Genomic DNA, 27185 nt, shown 5'->3' with positions numbered 1-27185 from the left:
TTCTTTCCACATTCAAAAGGGTTTGCAGATTAATTGGCTTCTGTAAATAGCCCTTAGTCTGTACGATAGGACTAATGCATGGGGATTGCTGGTCGGCATGGACTCGGTGGGTCAAAGGGCCGGTTTCCACGCTGCATGTCCAAAAAAAAGTTAAACTCTGCTAATTCACAGGTGTCAGCTCTTTTGTACGTCCTTTGTGTGTTAATTTGGAAGCAGATTGTGAGCCAGAATTGGCATGCTGGTAAAAGTGTCTGTAATAATTTCCAGGAAACATCAGAAGGCTCAGAACATGATTACACTTTACTAATGACAACTAGCACCTGTGCTTTTTACCATCATCATAATGATCACGCTGGCCCATGACCCAGATGTATATTAACACGCAGATGCTTCTCCTCATTGAATGAGTGTTTCAGATACACCTAACATGTTAGAAACAAAGCACTGCAAGATGTTGGTTTATTGACACAAAACGCTGGAGTAATTCAGCGGGTCAGGCAGCATCTCTGGAGCATGTTTGTTGTTTCTGGTCGAACTCTTTTGCAGACTGGATGAGGGACTTTTCGGGTCAGGACCCTTCTACAGACTGTATTGGTAATGTTTTGGAATTCACTGTTCGAACTGCTTCCGTCTACCTTTCCCCAGTGTCTTTAGTTTAGTTTAGTTTAGAGATACAGCGCGGAAATAGGCCCTTCAGCCCACCATGTCCGTGCCGACCAGCGATCCCCACTATCCTACACACACTAGGGACAATGTTTACACATACACCAAGCCAATTAACCTACAAACCTTAGGAGTGTGGGAGGAAACCGAAAAATGCACGCAGTCACGGGGAGAATGTACAAACTCCGTACAGACAGCACCCATAGTCGGAATCAAACCCGGGTCTCTGGGGCAGCAAGCGCTGTAAGCCAGCAACTCTACCGCTGCACCACCCAGCCGCCCTTGTTAGGATTGTAACCCATCCTAACAAGAATTTTCTTGTAAACCACAAACATAGAACATGGACCAGTACAGCACCGCAGTACTATAGGACATGGTTTAGGCTGCATCTGGTGGATCGTATGCAGTTCTGGTCACCGTATTACAGGAAAGATGTGGAGGTTTTGGAGAGGGTGCCGAAGACCAGAAAGCTGCTTGGATTAGGGGGACACCAGATAAAATGAGAGGTTGCACAAACTCGTGTTTGGTGTATTGTGTGCTGTTTTAGTCATCCCATTACAGGAAGCTGTGGAGGCTTTGGTGACGGTTGACCAAAATGCTGTCTGGATCAGAGGGTGTTAGCTACATGGAGAGATTGGACTGACTTGGGACTATTTTCTCTGGAATGACAGAGGTTGAAGGGGAGACCTGATGGAAGTATATAAAATTATGAGAGGCGTAGAGAAGGTAAACAGTCAAAATCTTTTCCCCAGGGTGGAAATGTCATGGGGAACATAGCTTTGAGGTGCGAGGGGCAAAGTTTAACGGAGATGTGTCAGGGCAAGGTCTTTGCACAGAGTAGTAGGGGCCTGGAACGCACTGCCGGGGGTGATGCAGGAGGCAGATACAATAGTCATGTACACCGATCAGCAAAAACATTATTACCACTGACGGGCAAAGTGAATAACATTGATTATCTTGTTACAATGGCACCTGTCAAGGGGTGGGATGTATTAGGCAGCAAGTGAATAGTCAGTTCTTGAAGTTGGTGTGTTGGATGCAGGAGAAATGGGCAGGAGTAAAGACAATAGACAATAGACAATAGACAATAGGTGCAGGAGTAGGCCATTCAGCCCTTCGAGCCAGCACCGCCATTCAATGCGATCATGGCTGATCACTCTCAATCAGTACCCCGTTCCTGCCTTCTCCCCATACCCCCTCACTCCGCTATCCTTAAGAGCTCTATCCAGCTCTCTCTTGAAAGCATCCAACGAACTGGCCTCCACTGCCTTCTGAGGCAGAGAATTCCACACCTTCACCACCCTCTGACTGAAAAAGTTCTTCCTCATCTCCGTTCTAAATGGCCTACCCCTTATTCTCAAACTGTGGCCCCTTGTTCTGGACTCCCCCAACATTGGGAACATGTTATCTGCCTCTAATGTGTCCAATCCCCTAATTATCTTATATGTTTCAATAAGATCCCCCCTCATCCTTCTAAATTCCAGTGTATACAAGCCCAATCGCTCCAGCCTTTCAACATACGACAGTCCCGCCATTCCGGGAATTAACCTAGTGAACCTACGCTGCACGCCCTCCATAGCAAGAATATCCTTCCTCAAATTTGGAGACCAAAACTGCACACAGTACTCCAGGTGCGGTCTCACCAGGGCCCGGTACAACTGTAGAAGGACCTCTTTGCTCCTATACTCAACTCCTCTTGTTACGAAGGCCAACATTCCATTGGCTTTCTTCACTGCCTGCTGAACCTGCATGCTTCCTGAGCAACTTTGACACAGGTCAAATTGTTATGGCCAGACGACTGGGTCAGAGCATCTCAGAAATGGCACAGCTTGTGGGGTGCTCCCGGTCAGCAGTGGTACCTACCGACAGTGGTCCGAGGAGGGACAAACCACAAACCGGCGACAGTTGGGCACCCGTCGATACGCGAGGGCAACGAAGGCTATCCCGTCTGGTCCGAACCGACAGGTCTACTGTGGCAAAAATCACGGAAATTTTTAATGGTGGTCATGGGAGGAATGTGTCACAATACACAGTGCATCGCACCCTGCTGTGTATGGGGCTGCACACGGAGGACCAGCAGCATTAGGCAGGTGGTCATAATGTTTTGGCTGATCGGTGTATAAGCAGCTTTTAGATAAGCACATGGATATGTAATGAATGGAGGAATATGGATCACATGAAATTAGTTTAATTTGGCATCATGTTCACCATAGATATCGTGGGCTGAAAGGCCTGTTTCTGTGCTGCACTGTTTTATGTTCTATTTCCCTGATCTGCTTAATTCAACATGGGTAGATTCAAGAGCAGCTGAACTGATATGAACCACCTTTAAAGACTGCTGTTTTCTACAGAATCAGGTTCCTGTGCTATACTATTTTATGTTCCATGTTATCAGCCTTACGGAAATTAAAGAATAAACTGCACATGGCGGCAGGTGGCACAGTGCCGCTGTGGTAGAGTTGCTGCCTTACAGCGCCAGAGATCCAGGTTTGATCCAGACTACGGGTGCTGTCTGTACGGAGTACGTGTGTTCTCCCTGTGACCATGTGGGTTTTCTCCGGGTGCTCCAGTTTCCTCCCACACTCCAAAGATGTACAGGTTCGTAGGTTAATTGGCTTTGGTAAGTTGTAACAATATTGTCCCTAGTGTGTAGGATGGTGTTAGTGTATGGGGTGATCGCTGGTCATCATGGACTCGGTGGGCTGAAGGGCCTGTTTCCATGCTGTATCTCTAAAGTCTAAAGTAAAGTCTAAGCACAATTTATTTTTGGATGGATGTTGCAGCAGAGAATCTTAACTGAGAGGGACCTTGTGCTGTGCTGATCTTGGATTCCATTGTAAATAGTGTAACTCCATTGATTTTTAACTGAGTTAAAATTTCCATTAAGAAGCTGACATTCCTGCATTTTTGAAGCATTGGAGTTTCACACGATGGGCTGAGTTAAAGCCTCTCATCAGATGAAGTGAGCTCTCAGAGAGCATTACCTGACTCGGGGTCCTTCTGACCTGCAAGTTCACGGAGAGGATTATTGCAAGCTGATGGAATCAAACGGTAGTAAATCACCCATGAGAAGAGGTGTAGATTGGCACTCCTACTCCCTGTCACTTCAACCCATTCAGAACATTGTTGCAACTGGAAGACTTGCTACCTCACCGCTCCAGAGCCCCAGGTTCAATTCTGACCTCGGGGCTAGTTTAGTTTATTGTCACGTGTACCGAGGTAAATGAAAAGCTTATGTGTAGGAAGGAACTGCAGATGCTGATTTATGCTGAAGATGGACACAAAATACTGGTGTAACTCAGCAGGTCAGGCAGCATCTCTGGAGAAAAAGAACAGGTGACGTTTCAGGTGAAGAAGGGTGCCGACCTGATTCGTCACCTATACACATTCTCCAGAGATGCTGCCTGATCCGCTGTGTTACTCCGGCACTTTTTTGAGTTTATTGCGGCAGAAAGGTTGGTGTGAGAATGGGAAGGGGAGTTAAAATGGTGAGCAATCGTGTGTGAACTGATTGGCTTAGTGACTCACAGTTCCACATCAGCACCGTGGCGCAGCGGGTCAAACTGCCGACTTGCAGCACCGGAGACCCCACTTTGATCCTGACCTCAGATGCTGTCTGTGCGGAGTTTGCACGTTCTCCCCGTGACCACGTGGGTTTCCCACCCGTGTGGGTTTGTACGTTAATCAGCCTCTGTAAATTGCCCTGAGTGTGTAGGGAGTGGAGAGAAAGTGGGATAACATGGAACTAGTATGAACGGGTAATCGATGGTCAGCATGAACTCAGTGGGCTGAAGGGTCTGTTTCAATTTAGGGAGCGAATAAGAAAGTGGGATAGCATGGAACTGATGTAAACGGTTGATCAATGGTTGGCGCGGGCTCGGTTGGGACGAGGGGCCTGTTTCCATGCCGTGTCTTTCAATCAATTCAACCCCAAACCCTCCGACACCCAGCAGCAGGGACAGTGACTCGTACAAAAATCCTTTTATTGTAAAGCCCAGCTTTCCCAGCTGAAGCACAATAATAAAGCGGAAGTACATTGTCAATAAAATAGAATAGAGATGCCTTAACATTTTGTTGCGTTTCATATTATTGAGATTCATGTTTTTTTTTTACTAAAATAAGAACTTTTAAGATTGTACAAATCGACACATAGAAATGACATAGACATCAGGCATTTGTCACTGTGATGGGAACAGATTATGTGCCCGACACATATTAAACACAATACTTAAAGCCAAAAAAAAAATGTTTACAAGATTTAAACAGGAATAAGGTCTCGTTCTTTTGTTTTTGCAAAGACAAATTAGTTTTATGCCCCTCAAAAGCTGTCAAAGTCACCGCAAGATGTACCACCGTGGGGGGAGTGGTGATGCAAAAGTAAAAGTCCCATCCAGCGACTAACTCCACTACTTAAGGCTGTGTTATTATCTTGGCTGCCAACAACATCGTCCATTTCTGATGAGTTTCAAGGCTCTGTGGAAATGCCTTTTTTTTTTGCTCTCTTCCCCCTCAGTTTTGTTTTAATCTTCTTTAAAGCTTCAGAACTGTTATCGCCCCGTAATCTTTGAAGCAGTATCAACGAAGCCAACTTGTTCATCTTGTTTCGGTGCCTGTTGACAGGGGGAGGGTGGGGGGGGGGGGGGGGGGGGTGGGGGGGAGGTGGGAGGGAGTGGTCTGAATATGTTTGAGGGGCAGCTGGAGGCAGAGAGGGAGGGGGAGCAGATGAGCAATGGAAAACAGAAGTGATTTTCGGCTTGTCGAAGCCAATTTCACAGTATCCATCTTCGAAACAATAACACGTCCAACACCTAAACGATGGAATCGTCAACAACAGTTCCTGTGCTCAGTACAATCGAGCATTTATATATATATATATTAAAAAAGAGAAAAAAAAGAAAAGAAAAAGAATGAATATCCGCCCGATCCCACCATAGTCCAAGTCCAGCGTTCCATCTCTGCTTTTATCCTTATTGTAGAAGTTTTAAGGCCAGTTTGCTGTGCTGAGTGTTAGGAATCATCGCACACGTCTTTAGATCCGTAGAGGTCTGCCAGCCGCTTGAAGCGGGGACCCCAACTGTTGAGGTAATCGTAGTTCAGGTCGGATTCCGTGCTGGCTGATTCCAGGGAGCTGAGGGAGCCGGCCACCGAGCCCCGCCCCTCGTAGCCGTAGATCTGGATGGAGTCATAGGGGGGGGAGGTGGGGTCGCAGTCTGCTTCCTGCAGCCGCACCTTGATGAAGTCGTCGACGTCCACGCTGTTGGGGGCGGCGCAGAAGCCCTGCCTGGGCACGTACTGCAACTCGGGCTTGATGTCCTTGCGCGGCAGGAAGCCGTTGAGGCCGTCGGGGTTCTGCAAGGTGGCGATGTCAAACGCCTCCGTGTCCTCCTCTCCCCCCCCCTCGTCATCGTAGCTGATGATGTTCTCCCGCACATCCTCCTCCTCGAAGACAATCAGCGGCTCCTTCTTCTGGTGTCTCAGCGTCACAAACAGGACCACGATGACTGCGGGCGGGAGAAAGGAGACGGTTACTGGTGACAAAGCGGGGTGGGGGGGGGCATTGAGTACAAGTGCTGGCAAGTCATGATGCAGCTTTGTGGCACATTGGAGTCATTTAGTTTCGTTCGCCTTGGTTTCGCTTGTTTTGGTTTAGATTTAGTTCTAGTTTTAGTTTAGTTTCGTTTTAGTTTGGTTTCATTTTAGTTTAGTTTAATTTAGTTTAGTTTAGTTTAGTTTATAGTAACGAGTACCGAGGTACAGCGAAAAGCTTTCTAGTCAGCAGTCAGATGATACAGAAGTACAATCAAGCAGCTTTATAAGACTTTGGTTAGGCTGCACCTGGAGTAGTTTAGTTTAGCATAGGTGATTGTCACGTGTACCAATAGACAATAGGTGCAGGAGTGGGCCATTCGGCCCTTCGAGCCATCACCGCGATCATGGTTGATCATCCACAATCAGTACCCCGTTCCTGCCTTCTCCCCATATCCCTTGACTCCGCTATCATTAAGAGCTCTATCTAATTCTCTCTTGAAAGCATCCAGAGAATTGGCCTTCTGAGGCAGAGAATTCCACAGCTTCACAACTCTCTGAGTGAAAAAGTTTTTCCTCGTCTCCGTTCTAAGTGGCCTACCACTTTTTCTTAAACTGTGGCCCCTGGTTCGGGACTTCCCCAACATCGGGAACATGTTTCCTGCATCTAGCGTGTCCAATCCCTTAATAATCTTATATGTTTCAATAAGATCCCCTCTCATCCTTCCACCGTGGCACAGTGAAAAGCTTTTATTGCGTGTTAACCAGTCACCAGAAAGACTATACACAAGTACAATCGAGCAGCTTTATAGGACTTTTGGTTCGACTGGATTTGGAGTTTAGTTTAGTTTATTGGAATTTTTACTTTAGTTCAGCTTAGCATAGTTTATCGGCATGAGTACCGAGGTACAGTGAAAAGCTTTTGTTGCGTGCTAACCAGTCAGCGGAAAGACTATGCGACTATTTGCAACAGTTGGGAAGAAAGTGTCTATGAATCTAGACATGTGCATTTTCACACTTCTGTACCTCTTGCCTGAAGGGAATATTGCATGCAGCTCTAGTTACCTCATTAGCAGAAAGTTGTAGTTTTGGAATGGATGCACAGGTGGTTTATCAGAACGATGGCCTTTTAAAAATTGTCTCTTAAATGTTGTTAAAGTACCTGACTCAACTAACTCCTCTGGCAGTTCGTTTCATCTACCCAACAACCCTCAGGTTCCTATTAAGTCTTTCCCCTCTCACCTTAAAGTTATGTCCTCTGGTTCGTGATTCCCCTACTCTACATTAGTCCCACCTGCCCGCATTTAGCCCATATCCCTCTAAACCATTCCTGTCCTATCCTTCAATCCCACCATCCTTTCTCTTTCTCTCTTTCATATTCCTGCTCTCTCCAACTCTCTTTCTTCCTCCCCCCAAAACCTTCCACCCACTTCCCCCTCCCCCTCCCCCTCCCCCTCCCCCTCCGCTGTTTTTTCTCGTTCTCGTTCTCCAACGAGGACTTCTTCATAAGTTATAGGAGCAGAATTAGGCCATTCGGCCCATCGAGTCTACTCCGCCATTCGATCGTGGCTGATCTATCTTTCCCTGTCAACCCCATTCTCCTGCCTTCCCCATAACCCCTGACACCCGTACCGATCAAGCAGACTACTTACCAAGGAGGATAATGATGCATGTGAGTATTGCGATGAGGGCACCAGTGCTGAGGCCGGCGGGCAGCGTCAAGGGCTCGGTGTTGCACGACTGCACGCTGCCATCAGCCCTGCAGCTGCACACGCGCACGGTGAGGGTGCTGGTGCTGCTGAGGAGGGGCGAGCCCCCGTCCGAGATCACCACCGGTAACAGGTAGACCTCCTGCTTCCTCCTGTTCATGGCTCCCCGGCGCACCTTGATGTCCACTGTGTGCGCTGCGGGAAGAAGCAGAAACCACCAGGTGATTTAAACACTGGGCTAAATATGTCAACCCGGCTTGCTTCAGAAGATTGGGTACCAACATTAGATACCACAGCTGGTAGAGCTAAACGCACAGTGCTGGAGTAACTCAGCGGGTCAGGCAGCATCTTTAGTTTAGAGATACAGTGCAAACAGGCCCTTCAGCCCACTGAGTCCGCACCGACCAGCGATGCCCGCACACACATTTTTACATTTAAACCAAGCCAATTAGCCTACAAAGCTTTAGGTCTTTCGCGTGTGGGAGGAAACCGGAGATTCCTGGAGAAAGCCCAAGCAGGTTATGTTGAGAACGTACATACTCCATACAGACAAGCACCCACAGGCAGGATCAAACCCGGATCTCTGGCACTGTAAGGCAGCGACTCTAACACTGCACCACCGTGCCACCCCGGTCTGGAGAAGATGGATGGGTGACGTTTCGGGTCGGGACCCTTCCTAAGACTGACTGTAGGTGGTGGAGGGGGGGAAACTGGAAACAAGAAAAGACCTGGACAAACCAGGGCCAGCAACAGCTGACATCAGGCTGGGTATTTCGCTGATAGGCCGATTGTTGGCTTGGGACGGTGTGATCCCAAGAGGGTGACATCATTACGAACTGTGGAACTGGTTAACCAACTTTTAGTGGACAAAGGGGTGGGGGGGGGCAGAATTAAAGTATTTATTTAAGTTACCTAAAATTGAAGAATTCAACGTTCTTACTGCTGGATTATAAACTGCCCAAGCAAAATATAAGGTGCTGTTCCTCCAATTTGTGTGTGGCCTCACTCTGGAAATGAAACGGGCCCAGGACAGAAAGGTTAGGGTGGGAATGGGAAGGAGAATTACAATGGTTAGCAACCGGGAGAACAGTCACCCAGTCTATGCTTGGTATCGCTGATGTACAGGAGCCCACATCAGGAACAACGGGTGCAGTAGATGATGTTAGAGGAGGTGCGCATGAGCCTATGTCTCATCTGGAAGGGCTGTCGGGGTCCCTGGGTGGAGTCGAGGGAGGAGATACAAAGACAGGTTTCAAATCTCCATCAACCGCAGGAGATACAACACCTGCTCCCTCTGGTTCTGAAATTATTAAAGCTGAGGACTGTTTCAAAGAGGAAATCTCACCATCAGATAACTAACGGAGGGTGCTTCGGCATCAGAAATGCATTTAGAGCTTTGGAGGCAAGCAACACAGAAACAGGCCCTTTGCCCCAACTCGCCCATGCAAACCAAGATGCCCCCATCCTAGTCCCATTTTCCCAAGTTGTAAATGTCAAGGGCTAGTGGGCATTGGGCTAGTGGGCATTGGGCTAGTGGGCATTGCTTTATGATGAGAGGTGCAAAGTTTAAAATATAAGTGCAGGGAATTTTTTTTATAACACAGAGGGAGGTGGGAGCCAGGGTTGGTGGTGGAGGCAGATACGATAGTGGTGTTTAAGAGGCTATTAAATGGGCACATGGATATGCAGGGAATGGAGGGATATGGATTAGGTGCAGACAGAGGAGATTAGTTTAACGTGGCATCATGGTCGGTATACACATTGTGGGCCGATGGGCCTGTTTCTGTATTGTACTGTTCTATGTTCTATTTCCTCAGCCTTCTTCATTTAACTTGGATAGATTCAAGTGAAGCTGAACTGATATAACCCACCTCGAAAGGCTGCCTTTTCATACAGAATCAAAGATGATTTCAATTGATGTCAATTTAAGCTATATACAAGCTAATCTTGCTTAAAACTACTCTAAATAAACTTTGTTCCACAAGATCTAATTACATTTTTAATGTATAATAAATCATAATTACTAGAGTAAACTTATTGACCCTAAAACACTAATTCTATATCATGCTTTATAATTTTCTCATATAGATGTTCCAAGACATAATGGATGTTCTAATTCAAAGGTATGTTTGATTATTATATTTCAGTACCCAGCATAATCTTATGTGTTCAAACGTGTCTTTATTTCACACTTCATATAAAGTTAATTAAAACGTCTGCATCTTCCTTCCTGGTTTGATGTATATCAGAATTATTTAATGATGTTAACTTTTGGCCAATTGAATGACATTTCAAGAGCTGGGTGCCAGAGATCCAATTGAACTGGTACCTCCGGTACAGTACTGGTACGGAAGAGGGGACATGGGGCATACGCAGAGATCTCTGTGGGAGAGGACTGCTTTGAAGTGAGTTGTCAAAAGACCACTGCTTCATCGAGTTATTGATCTAGGTAAAAGCATTTTATCGGGATGCACGATTTAGGAACAGCTCCATCCTAGACTGCAAGAAGTAGAGCCCAAACCATCACGCAAACCAACCTCCCTGCCACCGACTCCATCTACTTTTCACGCTGCCTCGGCAAGGCCACTAACGTAATCAAGGACGAGTCTCACTCCCTCTTCTCCCCTCTCCCATCAGGCAAGAGATACAGAAGTGTGAAAACACATACTGCCAGATTCAGGGACAGTTTCTTCCAGCTGTTATCAGGCAACTGAACCATCCTATCAACAAGTAGAAAGCAATCCTGGCCTCCCATCCACCTCATTGAACTATCTTCAATCAGACTTTACCTTACACTAAACGTTATTCCCTTTATCCTGTATCTGTACACTGTAGACGGCTTGATTATAATTATGTATAGTTTTTCGCTGACTGGCTAGCATGCAACAATTTTTTTGTTGCTGTACCTCGATACACCTCACAATAAGCTAAACTAAATTAAACTACTCAAGGTTCCAGCAAGTGCCCTTCTTTGTGTCTGTAAACTTCGATTAGGTCACGTCAAAGTCTTTCCTTTTGCAGAGAAAACATATACATCTCCATCAACCCTTCGTAGAACCATTCACACCCAATCCTGACAGCCCAAAACATCGTTGTACCATATGTTACTGTAACAAACCCCGTTTTTCCCCAAACTCCAACCTTATGCTTCCTGCACATTTAGCCTTCCCCAACACTATGGGAGCTCCAGCAGAATCGATTCCCCAAGTTTACACAGCTATTTTTCTTCCACACTTCAAATAATTTTTTTTATAAAGCATTTACATAAATAGGCAGCAGTAGGAGGAGGCGAATGGAATCTCACACAGTTTGAAGGCATCTCATTAACTTTCGTGTACCCAATGTGATCTTCCCCAGCACAACATGTATAATGCATTAAGCTATTTAATAAGGCCAAAAAATGTCATCACTTTTACTCTGCTATGATATCTCATCTCCTTGTGTAGCTATTAATAAGAAGAAGCCAGAATGGGAACTGTTAGTGTGGTAGGTTGGTTAAAATTTAATGATAGCTTTGGATATTACAGCTTCAGGAAGGCCCCTGGCCCTGCACAACGGAGCATTAATGAGAGATCGCGCTAAGCAGAGAGGGATTTGTGATGGGGCGAGGAGGGGGGGGGGGGGATGTAGATGGGAGTCACTCGGAGGGAGGGGGACGAGGCGCTCATAGGTTCATAAGCTATAGGAGTAAAATTAGGCCATTCGGCCCATCAAGCCTACTCCGCCATTCAATCATGGCTGATCTATCTTTCCCTCTCAACCCCATTCTCCTGCCTTTTTCCCATAATCCTGGCAAATATCTTCTGCATCGAACACCCTGAACAGCCATTCCTTGCACCACAAGCACACTGTATGTGTCAACTAAATCTCTCTATAAAAAAAATTGCCCTGCACATCTCCTTTAAACTTTGCCCCTCTCACCTTAAGCTGTGCCTTCTAGCCTTCGGCATTTCCACCATGGGGAAAAGGCTCTGACTGTCTATCTATCTATCTATGTCTCTCATAATTCCATAGTCTCCTCTCCGGCATTGCAGAGAAAACAATCTAAGTATAATAATAATAGTAATAATGCATTACATTTATATAGCGCTTTTCAAACACTCAAAGACGCTTTACAGGGATTTCTAGAACATAGAGAAGTGAATAAATAGATAAATAAGTAAACGAACAGAAAAGGGAGACAGAAGGTGAGGTGACCTTCAGTGGTTGAAGGCAGTGCTGAACAGGTGAGACTTCAGTGATGTTTTAAATGTGGTGAGTGAGGAGGAGTCTCTGGCGGTTTGGGGTAGTGAGTTCCATAGGGTGGGAGCAGCGATGGAGAAAGCCCTGTCCCCCCAGGATCTGAGTTTGGTCCGGATGGGGGGGGGACAGGAGATTGGCAGCTGCAGAGCGGAGGGTGCAGGTGGGAGTGTGCCTGTGGAGGAGGTCAGTCAGGTAGGATGGGACCAGGTTATGGAGGGCTTTGTAGGTCATGATAAGTTGTGGTGAACCCTCAGGTGCTGTTGTCTTAATTGCCTCCCATTGACTGGGAATCTCCTTATCAGATATCCACAAGGCAAGCAATTCTAAATGAGTGTCGTTAAAATCTTATTAGCTCCCAATCACTTGTGGTAATGGAGTCAAGCAACAATCAGAATATCTTTATTTCCAATTAGTCTCTGTGATTAGAGGCAGGGTCAGAAAGGTCAACGGAAATTAAATGAGGTGAGATGCACGAGAGACCTCTTGAGACTGCCGAGATAAATGGTTATCTTCTAACTCGTGTGACAGGAATAATGGCGGAGCGCCTGGCCTCAATGGAGTGTCATAGACTCGCTGGGATCCCTGCTCTGCATTGAGATAAATGGGTGGCACAGTGGCTCTGTGGTAGAGCTGTTGCCTTCCAGTGCCAGAGACCTGGGTCCGATCCTGACCCCGGGTGCTGTCTGCACAGAGTTTGTATGTTCTCCCTGTGACCGCGTGGGTTTTCTCCGGGTGCTCCGGTTTCCTCCCACATTCCAATAAAATCATAGGATGACTTGGGTTGGGGATGGTGGGGAGAGTGGGGGAAGGGGGAGGGGAAGTTGGGAGGAGGGGAAGAAGAGGGGGAAGGGAGGGAAAGGGAGAAGGGGGCAGGGAGAGAAGGAATGCAGGAGGTCCTTGAAATTAGAGAAATCAAAGTTCATACTGTGTAACCTGCCCAGTGCAAAATATGCAGTGCAGTTCCTCCAATTGGCACTCTGACAGTGGAGGAGGCCCAGGACACAAAGGTCAGTATGGGAATGGGAAGTGGAGTTAAAATGGTTGGCAACCGGGAAATCGCATTGGCCAAGGTGGACTAAGCCTACGTGTTCAGCGAATAGATTGCCAAGTCCACGCTTATTGGTCTTGCGGATATATAGGAGCCCACACTGGGAGCAGAGGTTGCAGAGAGCAATGCAGAGAGTTGTTGAGAGAAAAACACTTACCACTGTTCTGCATTAAAGTGAAATTTTGATTTGGTGCCATGGTGAAGGTAAACCTTGGTCCATTGGCACTTTCATCCTTGTCCACACCCTTAATGGTCTGAATGAGCTGCAATAGGATGCACAGCGTTAATATATAATTAATGTTCAGAAATCGCAATTAAGGTTTACTGGCTATTCCCATTCTGAAGGCACTTAATTTGCAACATTTACCTTTATTTATTGAATCTATGATTAGTATACCTTCCAACACTATGGGATACCTCATGGAGCCATACAGCACAGAATCAGGCCATTTGGCCCAAATCCTCCCTGCTGACAAAAAAGTCCCAACAAAGCCTGTCCTATTTGCCCATGTTTGACCCATATCCTTTTAAACCTTTCCTATCCATGCACCTGTCCAAACGTCTTTTAAATGTTGTTATAGTACTTGCTTGAACTACTTCCTCTGGCAGCTCATTCCATATATCCAACACCCTCTGTGAGGAAAAGTAACCCCTCAGGTTCCTCTAAAATCTTTTCCCTCTCACCTTAAATGTATGTCCTCTGTTTCTTGATTCCCTGCTCTGAGTAATAGACTGCATATTTAACCTATCTTTTCCTCTCATGATATTATACACCTCTATAAGATTTTACAGTCCCCGTCCCCCCCACATAGGTGAACACAGTACTCCAAGTGTGGCCTCACCAAGTGTAGCCTCACCAACGTATACAACATAATGTATAGCGTACTGCCAAGAACTGCACCTTGTTGGATTATCAGTTTTACCAGACCAACAGAGGCCACGGCCTTGAGGAGCCGGGATACCAGCCAGCAAAGTTGGCCGTGGAAGTAAACTATGGGAACTGATCTGCAGGCTCTGGCCTGGCCAGAGTTCCAGAGCCCTGACCGCAGGGGGCAAGTTCGACTCACTGATCGACCACAAAAGAAACCATTAAGTTTTTATTACTCCATTCCTTCTACGGAGCAATCCTGTGGAATGCAATCAGAATATACTCCATTCTACCCACCTTTCCTGCATTTGCATTCTCACACATGTCTGCCTCGTGGGGCTCTGCAAATTCTGGCGCATTGTCATTGATGTCAAGGACTTTGATGGCAACTTGAGCACGGGATGTGTGAATGTGGTTATCTGCAAAAGAATAAAGGTTAGACTTAGAGTCATACAGCACAGAAACAGGGCATTCAGTCCAACTCATTCACACGAATGAAGTGACCCCATCTAAGCCAGTCCCATTTGCCCGCATTTGATCCACATCCCTCAGAACTTTACCTCCTAAATACTTTTAAATACTGCTAAGGCATATAGCGGGCAACGCTGTGGCACAGCGCCAGAGACCCGGGTTCATTCCGGACTACAGGTGCTGTCCGTACGGAGTTTGTACATTCTCCCCGTGACCACTTGGGTTTTCCCCAGGTGCTCCCACACTGCAAAGAAGCACAGGCCAGCATCTGCAGTTATTTTCTTACACTCTGATCTCCTTGTTATTAACTTTTTTAAATATTCCATAGAACTTATTTTGTTTGTTTTATTATTCTATCTATTGAGTACTGGTTATAGATTTGTTTAACTGCTGTTAACTTGGCTTCGGTAAAAATTGTAAATTGTCCCTAGTGTGTAGGATAGTGCTTGCGTCCGGGGATCGCTGGTCGGCAGCGGCTCGGTGGGCCGAAGTGCCTGTGCAAGAATTAACCCGCCCAAAACTCCAGGATTAGATTCCAAGTAGTAGTTCATTCATACTATAGCTCAGCCACTGTGGAATCTCACCTACTTGTTAAAGTTACCCAAGGGACCAGTATGTGCAGGGGTAATTCATTGAGTTTCACTGAGGTTTTGAAGGACTGATTGTTAGAAATCTCTAGCTTACAGTTCTCTGGAGTGGTCCAAATCCAGGCATAAATCTTTCGACCCGGCGTCAGTGTTTGCTGCTGCCATGGGAATATTATTTTTCCTCACGGCCACTCACGGTCGTCATCTGTGACCTTGAGACATTAACTCGGTTGACAGATGGAACCTGCTGACGGTTTGCCGTTTCATGCCGAGGGGAGTTATTAAAGAAAATTCACTATTGACTGCCTGAGGTGATTGTAAAGGAAAGTTAACGGTCACTGATTTCAACCTGTTTTTTTTTTTTTGTATTAAACACTCATCGGCAACTGCAAGGATTGGAAATTCCAACCTACCGTATGTCCTAGGTAGACACAAAAAGGTGGAATAACAGCAGGACAGAGAGTAGCTCTGGAGGAATAGTTGACATTTTGGGTCGAGACTCTTCTTCAGACTGAGATTCAGGGGAGTCCTAGTAACTCCTAATCAACAATGGCAGACTGGGGGAATTCCTCCTTGAACACCTCCCTACAGATCCACAGTTTATTGATTAATCTGCTATCCCTAATCTGCCAGAAGGGTCTCAACCCAAAACGTCACCCATTCCTTTTCTCCTGAGATGCTGCCTGAGATGCTGAGATGCTGTGAATACCTTCGATTTGTACCAGCATCTGCAGTTATTTTCTTACACTCTGATCTCCTTGTTATTAACTTTTTTAAATATTCCATAGAACTTATTTTGTTTGTTTTATTATTCTATCTATTGAGTACTGGTTATAGATTTGTTTAACTGCTGCAAGTACAAATTTCATTGTTCCTTTTTGGTATATACGACAACTAAGAACTCTTGACTGATGAAAAAAACGATCGGTATATGTTCATATAAGTCATAGGGGCAGAATTGGGCCATTTGGCCCATCGAGTCTACTCCGCCATTCTATCACGGCTGATCTGTCTTCCCCCCTCTCAACCCCATTTCTCCCGCCTTCTGCCACAATGTAATCCGACCTCAATATCAGCTAAAGGAACAGCAACTTATCATCCAACTCTATCTTTGCAATGTATCTGAAGAATCTCTGAAGAAGGGTCCCAACCAGAAACGTCAGCTATCTATTTTCCCATTGGGTGGTAGAGTTGCTGCCTCATAGTGCCAGAGACCCGAGATGGATCCTGGGCAGGAGTGCTGACTTTTTGGAAAGACTTTTGTTTAGGCAGGGAATGGAGGAATATGGGTTATGTGCAGGCAGATAAGCGACGGTCTTGACATCATGTTCGGCACAGACATTGTGGGCTGAAGGGCCTGTTCCCGTGCTGTACTGCTCTATGTTCTATGAAACTTGGAAAAGTGAATGCATTGGAATAATTCATGAGCACGTGAACAAGACCTTACTTTACCCTCTCAACTCAAGATGAAAAGATCTGACAACATCGCAGCAAGAAGAATGGAGAAGACAATTTGCGACGTGAAGCTTGCACTTTTAACTTTTACAGAGAGAAGAGGGCATGGCTAAATGGGCTTTACTAACACTGACTACATTAAACTGATAACAGGTGGCAATGATCTGCCTTTGGTTCGATTTAAAAAATGATGAAAATGTTTCCAACTTTTAATTTGTCACTTTCAATGTCAGCCATGCTTGGTGACAGGAACTGCAGATGCTGGTTTACAAAAAGAACTCCAAGTGCTGGAGTAACTCAGCACAGCAGACAGCATCTCTGGAGGACATGGACAGGCGACATTTCGGGTCGGGACCCTTCTTCAGACTTGGTGATAGGTGCATTTTAATTGTGCCATTGGATTTTTATAACAGCCATGTCTAATATAGCTTCTTTAAAATATTCATATCAGTAACAGAGGGCAACCTCAAACCTGTTCTGCCTTTCAATAAGTGTGTGGTTGATCTGACTGTAACCTCAACTGTTCAACACCAGTGATTGCTCACCCCCTTGCTTATTATCTATCTATCTTGAAGTATTCAAAGAGAGCTGCCCTGACAAAGGCTCTTCAATGGGGCAGCACAGTGGCATAGCGTAGAGATGCTGCCCCACAGTGCCAGAGACACAGGTCCGATCTTGACTACAAGTGCATCTGCGTGGGTTTTCTCCGGGTGCTCTGGTTTCCTCCCACACTCCAAAGACGCACAGGTCTGTAGATTAATTGGCTTTGTTTAAATTGCAAATTGTCCCGAGTGGTAGGATAGTGCTCGTGTATGGGGTGATCAGTCACTGTGGAATCGGTGGGCCGAAGGGCCCGTTTCCAAGCTGTATCTCTAAAGTCTAATTCTAACGTAAAGTCTAAATGAAAATATTGACTCTGTGCTTCTCTCTCCATTGGTATGATCTGACCGGCTGAGTATTACCAGTATTTACTGTTTTAGTTTTAGATTTCCAGCATTTGCAGTTTTTTCAAGAGTCGAGAGTCAAGATTGTTAGAAACATAGAAAAATAGGTGCAGGAGTAGGCCATTCGGTCCTTCGAGCCAGCACCGCCATTCAATATGATCATGGCTGATCATCTAAAATCAGTACCCCGTTCCTGCTTTTCCCCCATAATCCCTTTAGCCCAAAGAGCTAAATCTAACTAGCTCTTGAAAACATCCAGTGAATTGGCCTCCACTGCCTTCTGTGGCAGAGAATTCCATAGATTCACAACTCTCTGGATGAAAAGGCTTTTCCTCATCTCAGTCCTAAATGGCCTACCCCTTATTCTTAAACTGTAACCCCTGGTTCTGGAGGTACAGTGAAAAGGTCGGGACAGATAATTGTCATATGTGCTGGCAAGGGGAAAAATAATATCCTAGCTCGACCAGCTTTCTTTCTCCCCACCCATGCAATCAGTCCCGACCTGAAATGTCACCTATCTATATTTTCTAGGGTTGCTGCCTGACCCGCTGAGTTACTCCAGTACTTCTGCTACTATCTACTGCATCGAAGACCCTCGAACTTTCTTTAATCTGACTTTGCCTTGCATTAAATGTTATTCCCTTTATCCTGTGCACTGTAGACGGCTCAATGGTAATCGTGTATAGTCTTTCTGCTGATTGGATAGCATGCAACTACAAGCTTTTCACTGTACCTCGGTACACGCAACAATAAACTCTACTAAACACTTTGTGCCTTTTAATGATATTCTTGCTTTCTGCTGCTTAACAAGCCTGTAAACGCGATAACGCAGATAAATAAATATCTTTCTCTTACTTTCAAACATCCAGGATATTTCTTTTCATCAGAATCTGTATGAACTGCCTGATTGATCGGTAGAGAGATGAGCACTCACATGATTTATGAAGTTTGGAGATGAGCAAATGAATCACCGAGGAATAGTAGACAACTGACTAAGTGCTGCTAAATGGAATTAGTATGGATGAGTTCACGTTCATAAGTCATAGAAGCAGAATTAGGCCATTCAGCCCATCAAGTCTACTCTGCCATTCAATCATGGCTGATCTATTGTTCCTCCTCAACCACTCATTCTCTTGCCATCTCCCCGTAATTCTTGATACCCTTACTAATCAAGAGTCTGTCAATCTCCATGTTGAAAATACCCAGCATTTGGCCTCCACAGCCGTCTGATGGAATGAATTCCACAGATTCACCACCCTCTGGCTAACGAAATTCCTCCTCTTCTTTCTAAAGGTACGTTTTTTCATTCTGAGGCTGTGTCCTCTGGTCCTAGACTCTCCCACTAGTGGAAACATCCTCTCCAAATATACTGTATCCAGGCCTTTCACTATTCGGTAAGTTTCAATGAGGTCCCCCCTCAACCTCATAAACTCCAGTGAGTACAGGCCCAGTACTATCAAATACTCATCATATGTTAACCCAATCACCCCTGGGATTATTCTCGTAAACCTCCTCTGGACTAGTTGCCACAGAGATGATGAGCCTGTTTCTGTGACTGTGACTTCATAATGCTGTTCAGGAGACCAGGTGCTTGCTGAATAACAAATCTATTAGAATCTCTGATGATATTGGACCTATCCTAGGGAGACCAATCACCAATTCATCCCAGTGTTACAGAGGCCTACTTGATTAGTGGAGACTCCAAGACAAACCTGAAAAGATCGGCACAAAGTGCTGGAGTAATTCAGCAGTACAGGCAGCATCCCTGGATAGAGGGAATGGGTGATGTTTTGCGTAGAGACCCTTCTTCAGACTGGAAAGATCCCAGTGACATTTTAGAGATACAGCATGGAAATGGGCCCTTCGGCCCACTGAGTCCACGCCAACCATTGATCTCTTGTTCATACTAGTTTTATGTTATCTCAATTTCTCATCCACTCCCTACACACTAGGGACAATTTACAGAGGCCAATTAACCTACAAACCCATGCACATTTGGGATGTGAGAGGAAACCAGAGCACCTGGAGGAAACCCATGTGGTCACAGGGAGAACGTGCAAACACCATACACACCCAGACGCTGAGGTCTGGATCGAACCAGGGTCTCTGCCACTGTGAGGCAGCGACGTTTTAAACTGCGTGACTGTGCTGTGCCCAAACGCAATAAGAATTTACATTTCTCTTTTTCCTGTTCAGTGCTTAAAGGACTTGAGGAAACAGAAGCCCTCAAAACACTTTAAAGGAATCTGGATGAGTACTTACAAGCAATACTTGAGGGCCCTCTACATGCTGGCAGGAGCATTTAAGAGCTGTAAATGAGAGGGCTACAGACTACGTGTGTGTGGGAAGTGGACCAGTATAAACAGAACAGGCCAAATGGCCTCCTCTGTGCTGTAAATGACTGTGTTTGGATTGAATCAGACTCCATGCCAGCCTTGTAATTAAAATGAACTGCAGGTGCTGGTTTATTCCAAAGACAGACAGAAAGTGCTGGAGTAACTCAGCGGGTCAGGCAGCATCTCTGGAGAAAATGGACGGGTGACGTTTTGGGTCGGTGCCTTTCTTCAGACTGATAGCAGAGGGAGTGGGAGAGAAACTGGGAAAGAAAGAGAGGCAGGACAGAGCAAGGCCAGTAATAGATGAGCACAGGAGAGGGGGGTGTTTGATAGTCAGATTGTTGGATGGTCTATGTTCTATGTTAATGTTTGATGTGTTGTTCTATCTTAATTATAGAACACAGAACGTAGAACAGTACAGCACAGAAACAGGAACATTGCTGCAGTAACTCAGCAGGTCAGGCAGCATCTCTGGAGAAAACGGATGGGTGATGTTTTGGGTTGGGACCCTTCTTCAGACTTCTTCAACTTCTGAAGAAGGGTCCCAACCTGAAACATCAACGATCCGTGTCCTCCAGAGATGTTACCTGACCCGCTGAGTTGCTCCAGCACTTCGTGTCTATCCACGCCAGCCTTGAAGTGGTTAAGGTTCTTTGCTCGTATGCAGTGGAAAGAAAACTCCTAATTTTTCTCCTGCCACAGAAAATAAACAATGGGGATTTAACTGAGAGAATCCCTGTGTCGAACGCACACGGGGAGATGAAAGGGTACGACCTAAGAATGTGCCAGGAAACCATATGGGAGAGGATTTACTGCGCACATGATAAATCATCTCAACACAACCTGCTGCCTAAACGTACGTGTGCACTGTAACACCTTAGTTTTCCATGTTAAATACGATCAATAAGCCAATTATTTCTGCTTATAACAATCTGCAGAATGGGCTGCACAGTGGCGCAGCGGTAGAGTTGCTGCCTCACAATGCCAGAGACCCGGGTTCAATCCTGACTACAGGTGCTGTCTGCATGGAGTTTGTACGTTCTCCCTGGGTTTTCTCCAGGTTTCCTCCCACATCCTAAAGAAGTGCGGGTTTGCAGGTTAATTGGCTTCTGTAAATGATCCCTAGTGCAAGTGATAGTGCACGGGGTGATCACTGGCCGGCGCGGACTCGGTAGGCCGAAGGGCCTGTTTCCACACTGTATGTCTAAACTAAACTAAACTATAATTGGCTTCTGTAAATTGTACATTGTCCCTAATGTGAAGGATAGTGCTAGTATACGGGATGATCGCCTGCTGGGCCAAAGGGCCAGTATCCAAGTTTTATCCATAAAGTCTAAATACCTTTATATTGAAAACTCTAGAAGATCAGCAACCTCCAACATTGGCCAGAACGAGGCCACAAGCAAACTGGAGGAACATTGAATTTGGAACATCCAATTTTAGGTAACCACCATCCCCGCCGTTTGATTTTGATTGTGTTTGCATACAGTATTGTCTGATTTGATTGAATAGCCTATAAAACAATGTTTCCACTGAACCCCGGTACACATAATAAATAAACCGAAAACATAAAACTTGATGTCATGTTTGGCACGGACTTTGTGGGCCGAAGGGCCTGTTTCTGTCACTGTTCTGTTCTATTCTGAAAGGGTCTTGCTGCAGCCATTCTGTCATGATAAGGAAGATAGGGAGTGAAGTAAAGAGGGCGGGAGAGTGGGTGGAAAGGAAGAGTTAAGGAGAAGGGAGCAGGAATCCTTTTGATGCCCATCACATATCTCTCCAACATCTGGTGGAGCAGCTGCCTCACAGCACCAGAGACCCAGGTTCGATCCTGTCCTCGGATGCTGGTGGTGTAGAGATTGCACGTTCTCCCTGTCAGTTTCCTCCGGGTACTCCGGTTTCCTCCCACATACCGACAACGTGCGAGATTGTAGGTTAATTGGCCTCTGTAAATTACCCCTAGTGTGCATGGAGTGGATGAGGCAGTGGGATAACATAGAACTAGTGTGAATGGGTGATCGATGGTCGGCATGGGCTGGGTGGGCTGACAGCCTGTTTCAATGCTGTATCTCTAAAATAAACGAAACTAAATGTAATGAGAAGTGCAGTTATTCTCTGAAGTAATTGAAAATTGTTGAGTGATAAACTCAGGAACATTTTAATTGACTTTCCAGCAAACAAAGCCAGATTCTTATCTCGATTCTAACTAGCAATTGACTGGACTATGGGATGAGTGAACTCATCTTATATTCTACTTTTTATCTTCAAGGGACAGACGCCCTATACTTTGTCTCCTCAATAATTCCCTGCAATTTGCAGCACGGCTTTTGAGAAATGTTGGACAATTCCATTTATAAACAGACAGAAAAGACAGAGGAATTGTGTAAACTTAACGGAAGTAGGAAAGGTTTTTAGTCAGATCACAACTACCCTGTACAAAGTGGCAAAAATACCTTCAATTGTGACCTTTCTCCCTCAAAGACCCTTTATGTGGGTTCACCAGGATAAAAGTTGTTCCGTAATCTTACCTAATGATGGATAGGTAAGGTTCAAGGAGATATGGGTCAAACATGGGCAAATGAGACTGCCTTACATGGGGCATCATGGTCGGCATAGACGAGTTGGGCAGAAGGGCCTGTGCCCCTACTGTATCACTCTGTGACTCAGCCCAACGAGTCCATGCCAACCATTGATCACCCTTTCACATTAGTTCTATGTTATCCCACTTGCGTAACCACTCCCCCACACATAATTTAGACTGCAGTGTGGAAATGGCCCCTTCGGCACACCGAGTCTACACCGACCAGCGATCCCCCTACACTCGCACTGTTCTACACACTAGGGACAATTCACAATTTTGCAGAAGCCAATTAACTTACAAATCAGCACGTCTTTGGAATGTGGGAGGAAACTGGAGCACCCGGAGAAAACCCACACGATCAGAGGGAGAACATGCAAATGCTGTACAGACAGCCCAGCCCCTAGTCAGGATCAAACCCGAGTCTCTGGCACTATAAGGAGGCGACTCTATTGCCACTGCACTGTGCGGCAGTGGCCACTTTACCAACGCTAATTAATCTACAAACCCGCATGTCTTTTGGATGACCTCTGTTCGCCCAACTTCAAGCGTGGGTCACTCAGATATGCTCGATACTCACTGACTTCAGTTGCAATCACAGAGATGTTCTGCCAGGCCGTCAGCTCCCTGTCCAGTGGTTCCGTGGTCTTTATAACCCCGCTTTGGGCATTGATGATGAAGGATCTATCCATGTACGACTGCTGCTCAATAGAATATCTGGAAGGAGTGAAACCAGAGACGAAATAATCTTTGGAAGGAGGAGACCAATCTGTGTGCCTCAGTTAGACATCAGCATTGAAACATTCCCGTATTAAATTTACCTCTCAGTACTTCACCACAGTACTGCACTTCACGGTGCCTCAGCAAGGCCGCGAGCATAATCAAGGACCAGTCTCACTCCCTCTTCTCCCCTCTCCCATCAGCATTTGGAAACAGAAGTTTGAAAACGCACACCTCCAGATTCAGGGGCAGTTTCATCCAAGCTGTTATCAGGCAAGTGAACTCACCCGACATCCATCTACTTCATTGGAGACGCTCGAACTATCTTTCACCAGACTTTCTCGGACTTCAATATGATACCTTGCACTGAGTAGTACCCTTTATCTTTTATCTGTGCACTGTGGACAGCTTGATTGCATTCATATATAGTCCTTTCTCTGTTACATATTTATTTACATGTATGTTTACACATCTGTTGTGCTGGTGCAAGTAAGGATTTCATTGGTCTGTTTGGGACAGATAACAATAAAACACTCTTGACTTCAGTTTAGTTTAATTTAGAGATACAGCGTGGAAACAGGCCCTTTGGCCCACGTACACAATCCGTATAGACAGCACCCAAGGTTAGGATCGAACCCGGGTCACTGGCGCTGTGAGGAAGCAACTCTGCCACTGTTCCAGTGTGCCACCCAAGTGACGGACTCTTGACTCTAACTGGATCGCACGCAAACATAAGCGTTTCACTGTACATCACTACTTTTCACTGTACTTCACATGACAATAATAAACTAATCTGGTCGCCCTTATCTCTTCACTCTTCCATTCTGGAAGGTGGTATAATACGATGCCACAGTCCAAGGTGCTGTACTCAGCTTTAGCTCAAGTTAGCAGCGATTGTTGGCTACTGATACAGGGAAACACAAGATGATTAAACGGAAAGTGTTTCACACCCAGGGCTAAACATCCATCAAATGGATTAGCACGCAGATCCCTGCTGCAAGCAAAAAATAAATCAAGAGTCGAGCATGGAGTCTGACTGACCCCATATAGATCATAACTGCAGCTCTATATAGCCCAGCACTCCTCATTTCCCATCCATTTGATCACCTAAAACGCTGGTCACCATGGTTCAATAGGGGCTATAATCTTGAGCGAAACACAAAGTGCTGGAGGAACTCCTAGGATCAGGCAGCATCTGTAGAAGGAATGGGCAGACAACATTTCGGCTTGGGACCCTTCTGCAGAATGATGGAATGGGGGAGAGAAAGCTGATGAAGAGGCTGGGATGGTGCAAAGCCTTGCCTCTTTCCTCTTCCCCTGTCATCTTCCGCCCTGTGTTCCTCCAGTTTTACATTTCACCATTCCTCTTCTCTCCTTTTGACTTTAGAGCTGTCCCATGCAACAGAGGGGCAGAAGCTGTTCCTGAGTCTGGTGGTGCGCACTTTCAAGCTTCTGTATCGTCTCCCCCATTGGAGGTGGGGAGAAGAAGGAATGACCGGGGTGGGACGTGTCATTGATTATGTTGGCTGCTTTTCCAAGGCAGCAATGCAGTCAGTGGTGGGGAGTCTAGTCTGTGTGCTGGACTGGGCTACATCTACAACTCTCCGTGCAATTTCTCATGGTCTTGGAGCTCTTCACCTCCCTTTCAGTATGAAGAAGACTCCAGGCCCCCAAAACGTCATCCATCCTCTTTCACCAGAGGTGCTGCCTGACCCATTAAGTTACTCCAGCACTTTTTGTCTATCTTTGATATAAACCAGCATCTGCAGTTCTTTGTTTCTAAACTGAACAATAACCCACTCCCAGTTAGTTATTATCCGACATTAATCTCATCTAATGAGAGCGATTTTGTGGATATATTTGCAAAAGAACAGAAACTCGGTTCTGCAGTGTAAGTTGAGGTTCGGAAGGTGTAGGTTTATTGTTGTCACGTGTACCAAGGTACAGTGAAAAGCTTTGTTTTGCATGCTTTCCAATCAGATCAGATAATACTATAGGTAAACACAATCAAGCCAGACTCAAGTACAATGGGTAGAGCAAATGGGAAGATGCAGAGTACAGAATATAGTTCTCACCATTGTAGCGCATCAGTTCCGTACGTAGAGTCTAATGTTCGCAATGGGAGTAGAGGTGAATCGGACAGTACCCTAGCTTATGGAAGGACCGTTCGGAAGTCTGATAACAGAGGGAAATAAACCGTTCCACGCTGTTTACATACCGAGAGCGACAGGCAGCCAGGGGCGATTGTGGAAATGGAAGTTCTGCTGAGCTAAATGAAGACCTAAGGTGGTCATTCAGACTCCTTGCTGCTCTCTGAATTAGTTTTGAGATCTCTTGAGCTAATCCATTTGATGGATGGTAGTCCTGCAAAACGGAATACTTTCCATTTAATCATCCGCGTCTCCCTGTATCAGCAGTAAACACTCACTGCTGACTTGAGTTACTAGCATAGTAACAATAATTACATTATTAGATTCCAGGCATTTCTTCCATATATAAACCCCTCAGAACAGCTCAATCAGATCTCAGCCTGTGACTAAACCAAATGGTGCTTGTTGATAAGATACAACTCCCCTCTGCCATTCCCCAAAACCCCTGGATTAGATTCCAGCTTGTAACTCACTCCTATCTAATTTTGGTATCTAATTTTCTATCTATAACTGCCCCAAATTCCTTAATTAGATTCCAGCATGTAACTCACTCAAAGAGTCACAGGGTCATACTGCACGGAAACAGGCCCTTTGGCCCAACTCATTCATGATGACCATGATGCCCCATCAAAGATATGGCCATTTGCCTATACTTTGGACCATTTCCTTCTAAACAATTCCAATCCATGTACGTCCATTCCCTTTAAAATGTTGCTATTGTATCTATCTCAATTACCTTCTCTGGCAGCTCATTCCATATACCCACCATTTTCAGTGTGAAAAGGTTGCCTCTCAGGTTCCTATTAAATCTGACCCCTCTCACCACAAGCCTAGGTCATCATATTCGGCATTGTCATTGACTCAGTGTTATTCCAGAACTTTGGTTTTTTTTTGTAAACCAGCATCTGCAGTTACATCGTATCTCCATTAGAAACGCGTTAGGACTCGGAGGGCCGTGCGGGCGGTCGCCGAACCCTGACAGACAGCCAGCGGCGGAACCAGGGGAGCCGGCCTGGGGCGGGTCCAAGGCTCGTCTCCCGCTCGCCTCCAAAGACTGGGAAGCGGATGGAGGAGAGAGAGTCTGTGACACCGGCGGACGCTGGACAAAGGAATGGTGGGAGAACCGGCGAGTTAAAACCGTCGCGTGTTGAAGGTCGGCTGCAGGAGGCGCTCCCACGGAGCTCGAAGGCTAAAGGCCCGGAGAGGAGGGAAGGACGGCTCGCTGGCGATCTGAATGAGGGGACGGCTGCAACGGGCCTTTATGGCCAGCTGCAGCCTGGACTGTGTAAAATGGCACCAAAACCTGGCGACTCTAGCATATGGACTCAATGGGCTGTTTCCATGCATGGCGTACTTAATCTGGGGTTGGCTTTATGTATGGGAATAATCTCACTAATCTATATGCAAAAAAACATATTTCACTGTGCCTTTGGTACATGTGACAACAAAAGAACCATTGAACCATGCAACATATACGAGTCCCGATGAATCTCTCCTGCTGTTATTCTGCCCTCAGTGGCCTGGCCCAGACGACAGTTACCATTGAGCCTACAGGCCATGCACGGGTTAAACATCTCGGTTGCTTTAAGATAAGATGGTGGAATATTTGGAAGCAGCTGGGAAGGCCAGCTGTCGATGGGGAAGTGGGGGAGTGAGGGGAGGTAGTGATGTTGTGCGTGGCACTTCAGTCAAGGTGAAGAAGGAAAGTGAGAAACGGAAATAACGTGTGATTTGGGCCAACTGTCATCGATTTGAGAATTAATATTCGCGATAATATATGTGGCAAGTTTTCGTGACTATTCATCATGTAATGGAACATTGAAATGTAAAATATTCATACGCCTATTAATTTTAAAGTGCTCCATCTTTATTTAGAGTGTTTGGCAAA

The 27185-nt window shown here is 45.8% G+C and overlaps 1 protein-coding gene across 3 annotated transcripts in view; it reads right to left on the bottom strand.

The window, feature by feature from the left end:
* Positions 1-4634: 4634 nt before the first annotated feature.
* cdh11 (cadherin 11, type 2, OB-cadherin (osteoblast)) overlaps positions 4635-27185 on the bottom strand; it is a 121892-nt gene continuing 99341 nt past the window's right edge. For all 3 annotated transcript variants that reach the window (XM_078400720.1, XM_078400722.1, XM_078400721.1), the window contains exons 8-12: positions 23008-23144; positions 14354-14475; positions 13346-13451; positions 7842-8093; positions 4635-6164 (exon numbers count right to left, since the gene is read on the bottom strand). In XM_078400720.1, coding sequence (XP_078256846.1) covers positions 5671-6164; positions 7842-8093; positions 13346-13451; positions 14354-14475; positions 23008-23144 — 1111 coding nt within the window. In that variant the 3' untranslated portion in view covers positions 4635-5670. The remainder of the gene's footprint in view (positions 6165-7841; positions 8094-13345; positions 13452-14353; positions 14476-23007; positions 23145-27185) is intronic.

This window comes from Rhinoraja longicauda, chromosome 6 (genome assembly GCF_053455715.1).
Source record: "Rhinoraja longicauda isolate Sanriku21f chromosome 6, sRhiLon1.1, whole genome shotgun sequence".
In the NCBI taxonomy this organism is placed as follows: Eukaryota; Metazoa; Chordata; class Chondrichthyes; order Rajiformes; family Arhynchobatidae; genus Rhinoraja; species Rhinoraja longicauda.
Note: the sequence above shows the minus strand (reverse complement) of the source record. Positions and strands in the feature narration are given on the sequence as shown.